The sequence below is a fragment of the Carettochelys insculpta genome, chromosome 1 (assembly GCF_033958435.1).
Source record: "Carettochelys insculpta isolate YL-2023 chromosome 1, ASM3395843v1, whole genome shotgun sequence".
In the NCBI taxonomy this organism is placed as follows: domain Eukaryota; kingdom Metazoa; phylum Chordata; order Testudines; family Carettochelyidae; genus Carettochelys; species Carettochelys insculpta.
In genome coordinates, this window is record NC_134137.1 from 132467575 (window position 1) to 132485722 (window position 18148).

At 46.4% G+C, this 18148-nt stretch overlaps 1 protein-coding gene across 4 annotated transcripts in view; it reads left to right on the forward strand.

Annotated features, from left to right (window-relative positions):
• GABRG3 (gamma-aminobutyric acid type A receptor subunit gamma3) overlaps nt 1-17571 on the forward strand; it is a 579476-nt gene extending 561905 nt beyond the window's left edge. Inside the window, exons 8-10 of one of the 4 annotated variants that reach the window (XM_074983291.1) lie at nt 10104-10307; nt 14634-14646; nt 17265-17571. In XM_074983291.1, the coding sequence (XP_074839392.1) occupies nt 10104-10307; nt 14634-14646; nt 17265-17571 (524 nt within the window). Of the gene's footprint in view, nt 1-10103; nt 10308-12954; nt 12985-14195; nt 14206-14633; nt 14647-17228 lie in introns of all 4 variants that reach the window. The other 3 variants (XM_074983292.1, XM_074983293.1, XM_074983290.1) reach the window with 3 other exon arrangements.
• The last annotated feature ends 577 nt before the right edge of the window (nt 17572-18148 follow it).

The following is an 18148-nucleotide window of genomic DNA, read 5'->3' on the forward strand; positions in this document are numbered from 1 at the left end:
GTCATATTGGATAGTTCCTCTCATGTCTTTGTGAAAAGACTGGACCATCTTGAGTAGCCGTGGTGGACAGCCTATCTTGTGGAGCAATTTAAACAGTCCATCCCTACTGACCGAGTTGAAAGCCTTGGTCAGGTCGATGAAGGCGACATAGAGTGGCTTCCTCTACTCTCTGTATTTCTCCTGCAGCTGCCTCAGGGAGAAGATCATGTCAATGATAGATCTCTCGGCGTGGAATCAGCACTGGGATTCAGGATACACCCTCTCAACGAGCTTCCAGAGTCTTCCGAGGATGACACGAGCGAACAATTTACCAGTGATACTTAGGAAGGAGATTCCATGGTAATTGTTACAGTCACTTCTGTCTCCTTTGTTCTTATACAAGGTTACAATGTTGGCATCCCGCATATCCTGTGGAACCTCACCCTCTCTCTAGCACAGGCACAGCAGCTCATGTAGGGGTTCGAGGAGTGTGTCCAAGGCACACTTGATTACCTCTGATGGTATACCATCCTGGCCTAGGGCCTTTCCTACTGCAGTGCTGTCAATAGCTTTCTTCAATTCGACCACATTTGGTTCCTGGTCCAGCTTGTCCATGACTGACAGGAGCTCGACGGCATTGAGGGCTGTATCAACCACAGTGTTCTTGCCTGAGTACAGCTCGGAGTAGTGCTTGACCCATCGCTCCATCTGTTTGGCTTTGTCAGTGAGGACTTCACCAGATTTGGATTTCAGAGGTGCCATCTTGTTCTGGATGGGTCCCATTGCCTTCTTTATGCCCTCGTACATTCCCCTGAGATTATCAGAGTCAGCACAGGTCTGGATACTGCTGCATAGCTTAAGCCAGTAGTTGTTGGCACAGCACCTGGCTGTCTGCTGTACTGTTTTTCTGGCTACTCTGAGTGCTTGCTGGGTACTCTGGCTGGGTGAGCTTTTATACTCCAGAAGTGCAGTGTGCTTCTTTTCGATGACTGAAATCATCTAATGAGAGTTAGCTTTGTACCAGTCATTTGTGTTTCCAGCTCTTCTTCCAAACACTGACAAGGCCGTATTGTAGACTGTGTCTCTCAGATGCTGCCATCTGGATGTCGCATCAGCACCCCCAGGACTGCTGCACAGATTCTCCTCAAGGATCTCTCTGAACATTTCAGCTTTTTCTGAGTTTGCCATCTTTCTGGCATCAATGCAGGGCCTCCCAGTTGGTTTAGAATGGTGCAGCTTCTTTGGTCTCAGCTTGAGCTTGGAGCAGACTAGCAAATGATCTGTATCGCAGTCGGCACTATGGTAGCTGCTTGCCAGGAGGACGTTTTTGAGGTTGTTGCATCTGGTGATGACCAAGTCTAACTAGTGCCAGTGTTTCGAGTGTGGGTGTCTCCATGACACTCTGTGCTGTGGCTTGGTTTGGAAAAATGTGTTCGTGATGCACAGATTGTTGTACGTGCAAAGTTCAAGGAGACGCTGTCCGTTGTCATTCATTTTTCCCACACCGAAGTGACCTAGGCAAGAGGGCCATGAGTCACGATCGTCTCCAACTCTTGCATTGAAGTCACCCAAAAGGTACAATTATTCACGAGCAGGTATTTGCACTGTGGTGGCACTGAGCTCGTCATAGAACTTGTCCTTTGCTTCTGGTGTGGCGTTCAGGGTTGGAGCGTAAGTGTTGATCAGGTGGAAAGGACCGGCGCAGGTTTGAAGATTGACCTGAAGAAGTCTTTCTGATCTGCCCATGACTAGTTCCACCATTCTTTCTGATGGCAAAGCCGAAACCGTGCTTCCTGGGTTCCTCTTGGGCTTTGCCCTGCCAGAAGAGGGTGTAGTCCTTTTCCTTTGGGGATCCAGAAGCTGCGAGTCACGTCTCCTGGAAAGTGGTGATGTCAACTTGGAGCCTCTTTAGTTCCTCGTTGATGACATAGGTCTTTCGGGTGTCACTGATGTCCTGAAGATCTTCAGTCAACCGGTCAACATAATCCGTACATTCCAACAAGCAAGCTTGAAACTTTGATGATTTCCTTTTCTTAATAATTTTCTTGTTGGTTTGTCTGGTGCTTATTTCAGTCTCTTGTCAAGTTTGGGAACCTTAAGCCTCATGCACCCAGTGAGGCAAGTGAACTGTGGCGAGACAGTACCCTACTGGCTCAGTGCTGCCCAGCTTAAGGCGGGCGGTGACTGTCCAATGAGATACGATGATCTCTCCCACCGTCAGAAGCAATGCCTGGTGCTCATTCTCTATGCCAGTCAAGCAAGAGCTTATAACCAGTATCTGTTGCCTCCCGTGTTGGTTCAATGCTGTTAAGCGATGCTGGAGTACCTCTCCAGGCACGAGCCTGGGCAATTTTTATGGAGACCCTGGGCTGCCCAGATGCCAGGCCCTTCCTCTCAGCTTTACTGATATAGTCCAAAGGAAAGGATAACCTCTATGTTTTGTACCAGCTCAGCTGCAGGAGTTGCCGGGACAGTGCCAAAAGTTGACACAGAACCGCCTTAGGACTCCCCTCCGGATTTTTTGTCAGGGTTTATTCCCTTAGCCTTACTCCTCCCAGAATAACCCACAAGGCAGTGGGGCATCTTCCTCCACCTTCACAGGAGTTGTCGATTTGCAGCACCACACCTCCAGGTCCACCGTTGAGACTGTGCATTAGAAGGGAGAAGGAACAAGCCCCTCCATAATGTCAGTATGTGAGACAGACCAGAGCCCCCTCAATGTGTTTCACCGGCGAGCTGAAGCAGTTGCCCAGGGGATGGCATCGCTGTAATGCACAACAGCTGCTAGGAGCCAACAATGAGAGTTGAGTGGTGGGTAAGGACCAGTGCTTCCGTACCGTCTGAAAAGGCACAGCTGCCGGAGAGTCAAAGGTACTAACTTTAACCCAGACATTCCCATATCCCCTTGAGGGACCACAGATATTGAATACTGTGAAACTATTACAAAGAACCCTTCAAGACTAAGAACAAAAATCTGCCTTCTTTTTCAGCTGGCAGGAAGCGAAGCTTAGGGCTTGGGGACTTTTAATAAAATAAAAGATTGATTGAGCACTGGGAACCTAAGTGTTGTTGCCAAAAAGCTCAGGCAAAGAGATGGGTTTTCAATGAATGTTGTGTATGAGACCAAATTCCTAGTCACTTTCGATTCATTTAGCTAAGGCCTTAGTCCACTGGTCCCGAGTTGCTCCTTTTGTTTGTAATTTCATTGTACTTGTGGAACATAACCATCACTGAAGGCCATGGTCACACACAGAGAGCGAGAGAGCAAGCCAGGATGTGGCTGTGTTCTGAACAAGCAGAAGCTTTGCAGGACTTTGGGCTTCACACCTTGATAAGAGAAGCATAGTAGTGGAGCCTGGAGTCCTGGGTCCATAGATTAGTGTGGCCATATCTGCCTCTGACAGGATCTAGCATGGTCACCTAAAAATGGATGTTTTTTGCTGCCATAATTATTGGGGTATCTAGGTATTTCTAAGGCCTGATATCCAATGCCTTCCATGGCTGTTATAGAACAGAAAAAAATCTTCAGAGCACTCCCTTTTACCACCAGCATCACCTCAGGCATGTCTGGGTTCAGTGTCAGCAAGTGCTGCGCTTTATCCAGAAGCTGATGTAGAAGGCACATATGAGACCTCTGAGAGATCATATTATTTAGCCTTTGACATAAAGGAGATGTACAGCTGGGTAGTGTAAACATTCTTCTAGCACTTCAGCTTGCTAGCTCAACCTGTGGATTTATAGATATTAAACATAATGTTGGGGCAGACAGAATCCCTGTGAATCACTTTAGTCCTTAACAAACACTACAACTCAAGTGTTGGCAGTCTTGGATGAAGATGAATAAAGTTAAGTAAAAATAATCCGTAGACAAGAGTGTTATGTGTAGGCAGTAATTTTACTGTCAGATGCAGGTTCTGTGTCTCCCTCTGTCTCATTTCAAAATCAGCGTGGTGCTGCAAAACAACATACTTTTATTTTTGTTAACATTGTTCATACCTATCAAAACAAAAAGCAGTCAAGTAGCACTTTAAAGACTAGCAAAATAGTTTATTAGGTGAGCTTTCGTGGGACAGACCCACTTCTTCAGACCATAGCCAGACCAGAACAGACTCAATATTTAAGGCCCAGAGAACCAAAAACAGTAATCAAGGAGGACAAATCAGAACAAAATCAAGGAGAGCGAATCAGAGAGTGAAGGGCTGGGGGAGGAAGGTCAAGAATTAGATTAATTAATGCTTGGCTTAATCTAATTCTTGACCTTTCTCCCCCACCCCTCCACTCTCTGATTTACTCTCCTTGATTTTTTTCTGATTTGTCCTCCTTGCTTACTGTTTTTGGTTCTCTGGGCCTTAAATATTGAGTCTGTTCTGGTCTGGCTATGGTCTGAAGAAGTGGGTCTGTCCCACGAAAGCTCACCGAATAAACTATTTTGCTAGTCTTTAAAGTGCTACTTGACTGCTTTTTGTTTTGATAGTGTATAGACTAGCACGGCTCCCTCTCTGTGTCTATTGTTTATACCTGTGCTGTTTGAAAATATATGCTGTCTTTTTGATGTATTTCAAAGGCTGCTCTAAATTCTTCCAAGCCATTCAGGAGTTTTTGTTTTTAATTTTTCTGTAAAAGACTTGTGATTCCTCAAAAGGTATTGCCAGTACAGGCTGAACCTCTCCCATCCGGCACCCTCAGGAGCTGACCTCTGCCAGACGAGAATTTGCCAGACCACAGGAGGTCAATGTTGTCTAGCACATTAGCACTTCCACTGCTAACTGTGCTCTTAGAAGACCTGTAGGGGTAAATTATAGGTAAATAACAGCATGGAACGCTGAGAGCCAGGCCTGGTGGCTGGAAGCAAACTTTGTGGGACCAAGGGAAATTTGGCCATTCCCATGATAAGCGATTGTCCAGCTAACTGAAATCAAGCTGGATTGCGTTGGTGGACGAGAGAGTTCTGGATTAAAGAAATTCAACCTGTACTAGTCCAAAAAGTGGAAACATTGTTTTCATTTCTGAGAACGATTTGAACAATGCACACAGAGTTCACTTTCATATAGCACCAGATTGTGTGGTTTCAGCATATTTTACACACAGATAACTCATATGGGCTAAAATATTAGTCTGTCCATCTAAGATACTATGTTTAAAATGATAGGTTCTGAACTAAATGGCCCACTTTCTTCAAGTTATAGCAGCAGTTCATATAAGGCTCAATTTTCATCCAAGCTACATACCTGGGGACAGAGTCTTATTGCTTAAGGCCTCAGTCCTGCAAATTGCTAACTTGGTCGGACTGCTGCAGCAGTTGAGTGATATTGACTGTGCAGCCAGTGAAGGTTTAGGTGTTTCCCCCTCTTTCAGTCACCTCTATCCCTCTTCCTCACACACCACCACTGAAAGAGGAGAAATGGAAAGGAAATGGGTAAGGGCTTAAGGAAAAAAAAATTAAAAAAGAGAGAAAATAGGAGTTTCAGGAGGAGGGTATTAAAAAATAACAGAGGCAAACATTTTGGTGGTTTTTACATATTTTGTGCCAAATATTTATTATTTGTCCACCAGCTGTACTGCAGATTTAATTTTTCACCAAATGTTGGATGTTAACCACACTTCAGTGAGTCATTGATATCCTATGGTGATAATCAGTTGCGTATAATTGCTTGGTTGGAAGTTAGGGTATGTCTGCACACCAGCCTTATTCTGAAATAGCTTACCTCAAAATAATGCTGCTACACACAGGCCACATCTACATTATCAATTAACTTCGAAATTAATTTCAAAGTTAGGGCTTACTTTGAAGTTAAGCATGGAACACCAACAAATGTTATACATTACTTTGAAATAGTGATCGAAGTAATAGGGGACCAACTTTGAAGTCCTTATTCCATTCCCGGGACTGCAACAGCACACTATTTCGAAGTGTATCTTCAAAATAGGAATTGTGTCGATGCTCTGCATCCTGTAACTTCGAAGTAACAGGTCCGCCATGGCTGTGGCCTGCAGGAGCCCAGAGATGCTCTGTCCAGGTCTGATGGGTCCCTATGGGCACTGCTGGCTGCATGTAAACATGTAGCTAACCAGCAACTCCAGGCAGTAAGCTGAGAGCCTGCTATGGGGGGTGAGGGGGGAGCATGAGCTCTCTGCTGTATGACTGCTTCTTGACCACACACACCATGGTTACAGCTAAGCCCAGCCAGCCATGTCAGCCAGCCACAAGCTCCATGCCCTCCCGCCCCGGAGGCCACCAGTGAGCTCAGCCAGGGGTCCCAGCACTCCAGCCAGCACCAGTATAAAACAGGCCCCTCCTGGATAGAGGAGGAAGTCCAGGACCTCCTCCCGCTGTGGGGGGAGGAGGAGGTCCTGCTACATACTGGCGCATGGCAACGGAATGCTGATGCATATGAGCGGCTGATCAGGGGCCTCACTGGCTGGGGGCACCCCACCAGGAATGGCAAACATGTCAGGACGAAGGTCAAGGAGCTCCGGCAGGCCTACAGCCAACCCTGGGACTCTGCCATCCCGTTGGGGGCATGGCCCACTCAGTGCCCCATTATGATTAGCTCCACCACCTCCTGGGGCCAAAGGAGGTGCAAACCCCAGAGTACCTCCTGGACACTGCTGCTGCTCCCCCCTCTGGAGACCAAGGAGGAGCCAGAGGTGACGACCGAGGTGGCCACCCATGAGGAGCCAGGACCCTCAGGCACCACCAGCACCTGCCCAGGAAACCTGGGGACAGATTCTGGGTTCAAGCATCATCATCGCCCTCCCCTCCAGGACATTGAACCGGGACACCTCCAGCTGGGCATCACCAGAGTCCATGGAGGCACCAGCTGGTAGGTATGGGGTGTTTTGACTCCCTTGGGGTCTAGGGAGGAAGACCCTGCTCCCTGCCACAGGCAGCAGGGGACCACACGCCCATGTGACACTCGGCGCCTGCCCCTGCACAGCCCCACAGTTCACATGCCTGGTAAATGGGGGAAGCACCAAACCCAGCCTGACTCTCACCATGCAGGATCCCCTCTGCACCCAGAATCCCAGGAGGCCCCCTGGGACATCTGACAGCAGGGTGGCAGGGTAGGGGCCTCGAGAGCAGGGGGCCCCAGGCCCTAGAGTCCGGACACAGAACTCACGGGCCATCCTTCTGTCCCCTTCTGTCTCCACAGGTCCACCATCTAGGAGCTATTCCAGCCCCGTACAGGACCAGCCAGCAGCTGTAAAGGGCCGGGAGCCAACCATCCCACCTGATTCTGTGTACCCACATAGTCGCCAGACTGGGAGCCACCACCAATGGGGGGCACGAGGAGGTGGTTGCCAACAGGACCATCTTGCAGGAGACGACTGCAGTGCTCTGGGACGGGCTGGTGATGGAGCATGAGGTGTAGGTGTGGGTGGCAGACAGTCTGGAAACTTACCCAGGCTGTGGCCACCTTCCTCACCCAACCTCCAGCTCTCTCACCAGCCTGCCCCTCAGCACCTCCCACAGCCCCTCCTGCCCACTGCATCCAGGGTGGCCACTGACCGTGGGGCCCTGCTCCTGCCTACCTTCCTGCCTGCTGCCCGCCTGGCACTTGGCCAGTGGCTTGTGGCCAGTGCCGCTCAGAGCAAGCAGGCCCCTCCCTGCCCACTGGTCCTCCCATCCCCCACATGGCTCCCACCAACCGGGAGGCCACTGTGTTCCCCCAACACCCCTATCTGCCCACTGTCCCAGCCCCCACCCAGCCCCAAATGGGTCCCCACACCTAGGGTGGCTGGAAGTCCCACAGCTGCTGCAGCTTCTGACCCTCCACCCCAGTGGATGAATGAATCCTCACCCACCCTGGCCCCCTCCTCTAAGCTTGTTCCCTCCTGCACTGAACCGCCTCATCCTCTTGCATATCGTTCCACCCTTGTACATAGTTGTAGGCACTTGTGTTGTTTAGAGTTTTATAAACATGCAACTTTTATTTACAATAGTGAAGTGTAAGTTCCATCCCTACTCCCACATCCTTACTGTGTGGTGGGGATGTGGTGAGAGGTGTGGGCGTTGGTGGGGTGTGGTTGCTAGTTAGCTGGGGGAGGGTCACTGTGGGCCCTGGGTGAAGGCTTCCCACAGGGCCTCCCTGATATGCACCCCATCTCTGTGTGCAGTGGCACGGGGCTTAGGATGGCTGCTTGTACCTTCCAGCAGGCTCAGTGGCCCAGCCCTAGGTGAAGGGCCCCCCTTTGCACTCCACAATATTGTGGGGAGGACAGCAGGCCACCTCCTCCACCATGGGCATGTTCAGGAGGCTAACCACCAGCCTCATGAGGAGCCATCTACATCACTCCTTCAGGCACCCGAACGCCCACTCAGCTGTGTTCCTGGCCTGGTTCAGGCATGTGTTGAACATATCCTGGGATGAGCTGGTGCCTCCTGTGTAGGCTGTCATGAGTCACAGGTGCGGGGGGGGTGGGGAGTGTATGTGACATCAGCCACGATGCAGGGGGGCATGGTGACACCTCCTTCATTTGGGGGCCAAGACACAAGTTGGAAAACACTCAGGCATTATAGGCCCTGACTGACCATCCTACATACATCCATGAACCAGCCCTGGGTATTGACAAGGGACTGGAGAACAATGGAGTAGTACCCCTTTCTGTTCACTAAATCACCCACACCATGGTCCAGGGCATGGATAGCAATGCATGTGCTGTACAGCATGCCGAAACAGCTGGGGAAGCCCATGTCCATGAAGCCAGTGAGGGCAAGATCCAAATCCCTGACACTGACCACCCGGCAGAGGAGAAGAGTGTTGATTGCCCAGATGACCTGCATGGGGTACAAGCCAGATGTGTCCATGAGTGCATGACTGGGTGGTTCCCCTCCCTACACATGGTCGCCCTCCCCAGCCCCGTACAGGGGTACCCCTTGCTGGGTGCCCCCCACATGGTGGATGCATGACCCTAGACTTGCTTACCTTGATCAGGATTGCCCCAGTGGTGGCCTTGCCAACCCTGAACTGATGCCTGATGGTGCAGTGGCTGTCTGGGGTGGCAAGGATCCAGACGGCAATGGCTACCCCTTGCACAGGGGGAATGCAGGCCACATCCCAGTGCCCTGGTGCTGGAGGGCTGGGGCAAGCCAGTGGCAGAGCTCCTTGAAGGTCTGCCTGGTCATCCTGAAGTTACACAGCCATTGATCATTGTCCCAGTCCCCCAGCACGAGAAGGGCCTACCAGTTCATGCTGGCAGGAAAGCCTCAGCATTGCTGCATCACTGGGGTGGGGCGCAGTCACTGTCCCTGGCAGAGGACCTGCAGGAGGGGGCCTGTGCAGCTGGCCCTGTGGTACTACTGAAGGATGGCCACCAGCAGCATTGCCAGCAGGCTGGCCATGGCCTGGAGGAAATCCATTTTGGGAGCTGCTGAGGATCCATAAGGGTTTCCCACAGTGGCTCAGCTCTGTGCTAAGGGTGTGGTGTGCTGTGTACAGCCTGGCAGCCCTGAGCATGTGCAGGGTGTGCATGTTGGGAGAGGCCCTTTAAAGGAGCGGCTGGCTGTGGGCCTCGGAAGGACTCGTCAGCCATGCAACCGCATCCGCAGCATTTCCTGGCCTCTTACTTCAAAATAGGGGCCATGGAGGTGTAGATGCTTCCTTTCGAAGTGCCAGGCTTTAAAGTAGTGGCTGGTGAAATTGATCTGCTTTTCAGTGGGTGAACATGCATTTCCAAAGTTTGGTACTTCAAAGTTGAACTTCAAAATAAGCTCCTTCGAATTTATGGTGTAGTGTAGATGTGGCCACAAAAAAAGCATTTGGAATTAGCACTTAGCTATTTTGAAATGCATCAGCTACACACATAAATCCTGTTTTGAAATTGAGCCATTGGATGCAAAATATGCACTATTCCCTTACCTAAGCACACCTATTTCAAAATAGGCTCTGTTCCTCATAGAATGAGGTTTATCAGTTTCAAAATCAGTCAAGTTTATTTATTCATCAAGTTTTTTGAGTTTATTTGAAAATAGCCGTGGCATCATGTAGACGTTAGTATAGTTGTTTTGAAATAACTGCTGTGTAGACCTACCCTTAGTCCCCTATACTGTGTGTTTCTAAATCTTTCCTCTTTGCTATTAAGAAATGGTATTGTATACACTGAAATGCAATTTGTGTGTGCAGGTATTACCACTGTCTTAACCATGACAACACTGAGTACCATTGCAAGAAAGTCTTTACCTCGTGTCTCCTACGTCACTGCCATGGATCTGTTCGTGACTGTATGCTTTTTATTTGTCTTTGCTGCTCTGATGGAGTATGCAACCCTCAACTATTACTCAAGCTGCAGGAAGCCAAACTGCACCAAGAAGAAAAAGTCGGTAAGATGTGGTCACCTAAGATTACTTATAAAGGGCATAGAATGAAATGCAGATTGAGTCTCCCACACAGCCAGCATCAGAATGTTCCATCCACATGGTTTTGCAAAGTAAAACCCCACCACACCTTGCCAGACACTCTCCAATTCTTGATCCATCCCAGCAAGCAGGTAGGAAAAAAGTTGCTGTAGACTTCAAGAATGCTGCTGCCGGATGCAATATCTTACACAGATGCATGGGGACTCAGCAGCAGCAGCAACCCACCCTTCTATTTCTGCCCACTGGGGAAAAAAAATCTAGAGGTGCTGAAGTAGAACAGATTCCTTGCCCAGACCCTGTGGCAAGGATTTTTGAATAAGGCCTTAGGGAGTGAAAGTGGGGGAAGAGAGACATAGGCTGCTACGTTCAGTGAATCAGGAACCCTGGGAGTGAACAGAGGTGTCTAGAGCAGACGGTGAGGAGTGAATGGGGATTTGGGACACATCAGAAGGAATGTGGAGCAGGACAGCTGGCAGTAGGGATGGAAGGTGGCTGAGTACATCCGTATGAGAGCACAGAAAGTGAAGAGTGGAGTTCACAGAATGAATGAATGTATGAATGAATGTGTACATAGGACGTGCAGAGTGAAAGGTGGGTGTGTACTTGACTGGGTGTGTGACTGAGTAAGTGGTGGGTGTGAAGAATGTGAGCACCAGTGTTGTGTGGAGATGGTGCTGAAGTAAATGCATGGAGATAGAAGTGGTAGCTGTGTGTGTTATGTACTTTTCACGCCATCACCTGTCCCCGCCATATCCCCCAAAAAAATCATTTTCCCAGGATTTACTTAACCGCAAGCAGCTACAATTTACTTTAAACCAACCTGCCCCAGGAATTATTACTTCTACCTCTTCTCTCCCCTCAATATGAAATTTATTCCAAGAAATTATATCTGTGCATGGCCCAGGTCAGACAAGTTTCAATGCTGCATTTTTAACAGCTTTTCCATGGACATAAATGTACATGCTGTGACGTCTGTTGACTTTTGGCTATTCATATCTAGACACACAAGCATGATACTATTCAGGAAAGCTGATTCCCAGTTCCCTGCCACCAGCAGGGTTCAGCCAGTGGGCAAGACCCAAAGCAGCACACTGACAGTGAGGTTCAGCCGATGGACAGTGAATGTGATAGCGTGCAGGGCTCAAGGTGAGGGTGTGGGGCCCAAGGCAACTGACTTGCTCACCTTGATCTAAAGCCAGGTCTGCCTGCCACTCCAATGGAAACCAATGCTTGTCCCTTGACTTATTAGCAAATGAGATAGTAAACTGTTAAATGGCGATTTTTAGGTTCATAAAACAGCTTTAGGTCATTTTTAGTGTGTTTATGTTTCCTTCTGAGCCCACTACAATTGGACTCATGGCAACAAAAGCACCTGCCAGAGGAACATAAAAATATCCTGCCCTCTCCCCCTGCCCCCAAACATCTAAAATAAACTGTTTTAAAATATTTCCCAGGAGAACGTTGTTGTTCACTTTATGAGATATTACTGTGGAGTGAAAGGCAACATTCAGAAGGCAAGAGATCAAAGGAAGAACAAATGAAGAGAAAACTGAGGGAGTATAAGTAGCTCAGTCACTCAAAATGTTTAGTGGAAAATAGGAGTCAGAGAGGTTGAGGAAAATTTCTTTGTTTTTTTCCGGATGAAAGCAGGAAATGTTCTTTTGAAAATCGAAGAGGTGAAGCATGAGAGTAGAGAGGCTGAGGAAAAGGGAACTAAAGAGAGCTCAAGGGAAAAGAGGAGGAAGAACACAGGATTCAGGAAATAGTTCATGCAGTGGAAAGAGAAGGAAAGAAAGAAGGAATGGGGGACAAATGAGCAGAAATTAGAATAATAGACAGCCAATGGCCAGTTCAGTGAAAATTCCATTAACCTTCCAAAAGGCCTTGCAAATGTATTTAGTATGTGAAAGGTAAAGCGAGAAGAGTGTTACTGAAAGGAATGCCATAGCAGGGGTGAGCAAACTGTTTCACAACGGGCCCCAATTTTCATCCCTGCAATTGCAGCCCCCCGCCCCCACAACCCCACCTCTTCTAATGTAATCCAAGCCAACAGAAATGTCAGTTATATTCTTAAGAAAAAACCCACCTTTCAGCACATGTAAAAATATAAGGAGGTAGAATGTAAAAATTGTATTAACGGGTATATAAATATGAATACACAGACATATCTCGCTATTTTTAATTAGATGGATGAGCCTGAGACCCAGAAGCCAATTGTTCTGCACCACCCCATTCTATAGCATGCTAGCAGTGAGCTGGCTTTGAGCAAATGGAAAAGATAAAGGGGGTGGGGGGAGGCCAGATGCAGAAAATATGGCAGTTTTGAGAAGGACACATTAAATGTGTGTATGTCAAAATGCTAACCTAGGGAGGTGTATTGACTGAAAATGTGGCACTTGGTTAAGTGACATGAGGATGAAGTCTGGCTACACTATTATTTACTAAATACATTAAATTAATGTGTGGAGTGGTATTCTGGGTAAATGAAAAGTGTCAAATATTCTGAAGTCTTTCATGCCTTTGTTAAGTTATATTCTAAGAAACATTGTTAAACTGAGATGAGTATAAAGCAGTACCTTTTTTTTTCCTTCTGAATGATTCTCTTGTCTTTATTTGAGCTTCCTGACGTCAGTTTTGGTCACATGATGGTAAGTACCTTTTTATTCAATAGCAACCAATGGATGCATGCATATATTGTTGATATCAGTTCGCAATTATTCATGGGAGATCCTGTAAGGTAATATAATGATTGAGCCTGATTGTGAATATTGATTTTTTGGCTTTGGGAGAGGAAGTGAAAAACCTCTGGCTATACACTCCTTCCAAATGATCTAGTTTGGTCAGATGTGGCCTCCTCAGCTGCTTATATGACCCATGCAGCTTTGCATGTCTGCTTTATAAAATAACCAGCAGATGCACCCAGAATTACTCAGGCCCTTAACTCAATTAAGGTTTTTCATTTTTGGAAAGTAAAAGCAAAATGTACATACTTTATTTAAATGATTCTATTTTTAAAAAAGATACTTCTTGAGTTTTACAAAGTTAATTCTCATTTCAGATTTTTGAAAAAAACAGGGATTGTTACAATTTTTCATTTAATTTTTCTTAGTAATTTTGTATCATTTGCTGTGCTTTAACAACAAAAAAGCTATCGTCAGTTTGGTTTCCAACAGCATTTTCTTCTACTTTTCAGCCCTTAAGCACTGATTTAGCTGTGCCAAAAGAGAGCACTATTCCAGATTTCTCCATTTCATCTCTTTTCTTTAAGGCTTATTGAGAAGCAATCCTATTCCACGCTACTCTTTTTTTTTTCCCCTGGCTCATCTGGGTTCATTCTCTTTTAACATTTGTTAAGTTATGTCAGTTTTAAGGACTACTAGATTTGGTGATTGTGTCTCTTTTCTGTTTGGTTTTATGAGACACAATCTCGTCCCAGGCCCATCCCATTTTCCTGGCACATCCAAACCCTGAGCTTCCCTTAATATTATCATAAGAGGAAGCTGTATGCTGAATGCGGTGATCCTAGATCTCACCGTTTAGGAGAAGTTCTTGGTCAAACAGACAAACTCTCTAAAATATATAATAGATATCTGGAAACTTATTCCCATCTGCTCATAGGAATAAGGGGACTTCGAAGTAGCCAGGGTCCTTTCGAAAAGGAGCCCCGTTGGGACAAGCCGTGTGGCGGCGAGCCACGTCAATTTCAAAGTGCTGCGGCCGCCCGCAAGCTAATGAGGTGCTGAATATGTATTTCAGCACTTCATTAGTAAACTTGGAAATGGCCATTTACATGGCCATTCCAAAGTTTGGGGCTAGTGTAGACATAGCCATTGTGTCATGAAATTAAGCTGATGAAAAGGAAAAAAAAAGTACAGTGTAAAGTGCATAGTTCTCTAGTAAACTAGATAGCATAGCACATACATTAATGACTACCAACCTGCTAAAAATAGAGCTTGCATTCAAAGCCCTCCCCCGTGTTTGTTTTTGGTTTTTTTTTCCTTTGGAAAGTCACTCTTCCTTCTGCAGAACTTGGTATGTCCCATGCCTGAAATTATGAAAGATGCCATTTTTGAATTATTGAGTCTGAATGATTCAGAAGTGATAGGAGCAGGAGACTGGACCCTTAGGCTACGTGTACACAGTGCCCTAATCTCTAAATACGCTATGTAATTTGTGCTATGCAAATTGTGCAGTTTATTTTGAGTTGATTTCAAAATAAGCTACTTTGGCATGTGATGCTGTCTAAATGGCCCCACGTGCCAAAATAAAGTGCTATTTCAATCCATGAGGTGTACAGGGATGCCAGAATAGTGCACCATTATCTCAAAAACTGTTTTGAGACAACGGGTGCATTTTTTAGAAATGGGCAGCTATTTCAGAATTCCACCGGATCCTGACATGGCACCCACCACATAATCATAGCCTCTGTCTCTTGCTGTAATATACAGTCATTCTCACTATCTTGCAGGCTTTCACTCTCTTTCTGAATCAGTGATGCTCAGCATATACCCACAGTGGAATCACTTCCACTAGAGAGTTGGAGGGAGCCCTAAATCTGAACATCTCTTAGCTCAGTGGTTTGGCAAATTCCTGAGATCAAGGAAGCCGTTGTCCAAATCTTTTCTCCTCCCTGGCATAGGGGAGACCTGAATGTGGATCTCTCACATCCCATGTGAGTGGTTTAGTGGATAAGCAGTTAAAAATTATAAGTTTGGCATCACCTCTCATCCTTCCCCAACCCTGTTTCATGTGGAGTGAGGTAAACACCTACCTCATTCTCACAAGAAATGACTTAAGCACCTAACTTGCCTAATTCCAGGAATGGGGTTTCTGCTTTTGGCACCCTCGCAGAGACTGGTGTGTAATCCCAGGCTGCAGGGAGGCACCTATCTCTGGGAGATGGGTGGGGTTTAGGACATCCCCCTTTCATCTTCAGCTAAGGGAACTCCCCATCCAGTGTGCTGACACTCCTAGATCACACTGTTTTGTGGCTAGCTCTCTCTTTTCAGCATATAGGTAGCCTGAGCATTTAACTTAGTCTTTGGGCATCACAGTTTGTTCCTATGATTTTCTAGTACCTAAAAGCTGGGTGTTGTGATACTGGATGTTGTAATGTGAAAGTGCCTTTGTGTACCCAGTCAAATGTTACGATGATGTTTTAGTAATACCGTAGCATTTAATGTGGAGCTAAAATAGATTTCCTGTGGTACTGCACTGTATCAGATTATTGGCGCTACTGACATATTGATATGGATGGCGGCAGGGCTTTTTTCTAGCGGAACACAGTGGAACTGCGTAGCGCCACCATTTTTCCAGGGCCACCAATTTTACAAGGCAGCCAGCCAGTTCTGAGCTAGATATGGCCCTTTAAGCATCCACTTGTGGCTCCCACTGCTGCCATGGCTCTGGCTCTCATGCTGGCTCCCCACAGCTCCCTGCCTGCCTATGAAAGAGCAGGACTCAATCTAATTCGTTTAATGGCTGATGCTGGCTGTTAAACCAATTAAACTGAGCACTGCTCTTGCAGCACGGCAGGTCAGAGAGTTGCCTCTGCCGCACTGTATGGGGAGCTGGAGGGCTGTGGGGAGCCACGCAGTCACATGGAAGGAAACAGGGTGGCCAGCAAAAAAGCAGAAGCATGTGGTGCTCCTTTTGAAATGTAAGTGAATCCTGGGTTGGAGGGAACAGTGGGGGGAGTTAATGGCTGGTGGCAGGTTGAGGCTGCAATGGGGCCATGGGGTTAAAGCCTGGCATCAGGTTGGGGGCCATGTGGGTGGGGAGGAATTAAAGCCTGGTGGTGGATTGGGGCTAAGGGGGTGGGGGTGGGGATTAAGACTGTGGCAGGTTTGGCTGCAGGGGGCAGGGGGCAGTTAAGGCTGCAGTGGGTTGGGAATGGGGCAGGTGGGAGGGGGGTTAATCATGGTGGCAGGTTGGGGCTGTGTGGGGGTTACTCCTGGGTTGGAGCAGAGTTCAAGCACCTTTTTTCCTACAAAAAAAAATACTGGATGGTGGCATGAAGATAACGTGGCCCTGTGCCAAAGAACTTGCATTCTTACTGATATGGGTTAAACTTTAAGATTAATAAAAATACATTTTAGGAATTTTGTCAGGTGCTTTTGGGGCCTGATGTAAAGATCAAAGTGGTCAATATGAGTCTTCCCACAGTGATTTCTGTAGAAGAGATTTGCAGAGTGGGGCAATTTGATGCTTACAAAAAAAAGGTTGCTACATGAGATGGCTGCATGAAAATAAAATGATATTACAGCAGAGTATTCAAACAATTAAGGAGAGAACAGGTAGAAAGCAGGGTAGAAGAAAGAGGTCCTACAATATAGGTAGAGAGAGAAAAATACACCCTTGAAGATTTGACTATTATTATAAAGAGAGCTAAAATACCTTTGCACTTTGTGCTGTTACTTTGAACTCCAGAGCAGAAAACACTTTTCTTCTCTAGTCACTCACAGCTGATCTTTTAATTCTTTTGTGATTATTCTCACTTATGGTAAGCTTAGGTGGCATTAATGCAGCTTTATTTGCTAACAGAAATGAGACTGACCCATAAAATAACTGATATGCCCCCATGCCTGCTCTAATTATAGTTTTGACACAATTCTTAATTTTAAAGGTTAGAAAAAGGTGACTTTGATTATCATGTTATCAGGTATTGATTGTGTAAATACACAATTTAAATATGAAAACTGGGTTTCTAACGGGTTATATCCCTTGAAACATCTGTGGTGAGTACACAGCCAGAATTAATGTAATTAGTGACTGCTTATCAAAATTTCCCAATGAAAACATATTGGCAAAAACTAATATATTGATCTTAAATCCGTAAGCGTCAGATGCACATGCTCCACGTATGTCCAGCAGCTTTGGTCTAGTTCCTCAGCTCTTTGCAGATTTCTATCTCCACAACCAAAGGAAGTTTCTCAAATGTTTTTTCTTCTCCCCAGAACTATTCTGTACTTGATATGAGACCGCCGCCAACAGTCATCACATTGAACAATGCCATGTACTGGCAAGAATTTGAAGAGACTTGTGTCTATGAGTGTCTGGATGGGAAAGACTGCCAGAGTTTTTTCTGCTGTTATGAAGAATGTAAATCTGGCTCATGGAGGAGAGGACGGATTCACATAGACATCTTAGAACTGGACTCCTATTCCAGGGTCTTTTTTCCAACATCATTCCTGCTGTTTAACCTGGTCTACTGGGTTGGATACCTCTATCTTTAAATGCTACCAGTAATGGTGAAGACTACTGTGTTTTCACACTTCTTGGGGATGATGAACATGAGAAAGTGAAGGAGGACATGGTCAGTTTCATCTCAAATTATAGAAGCCACGTTATGTTTTACCACCACAGAAATCAATGAAGGATTTTAATATATAGTTGCCTGAAAAAGAAAACCCGGAACAATTCTTCTGACTGCTCTTCATTTTAAGTACACGATTCTTACTAAATTCAGCTGAATTTGTATTGTAAGCAATGTTTATTAATTCTTATATAACAGAACCTTCATTATTTTCCCTTGGCTTAGAAAGCAAGACAAAAATCAATGTCTGAAACAAGAAGTAAGTTACATGTAAGAAACACTTGATGTAGGTTCTTCCTTCTTGTGTCCCTTTCAGAGTTTCCTCAGTTCCCTAGGGATCAAACCAATGCCCCTAGGCACTGGCTACCATGATGCAACTAGGCATGTCTACTCCCAGGCCAACCCAAACTGCTTTCTTTTATTGAGGCTTATTCCACATTTTCTGGGAGATCTTGCCTTGGTTATCTCTTTGCATGAGAGAAATCTAGTCCCTTCAA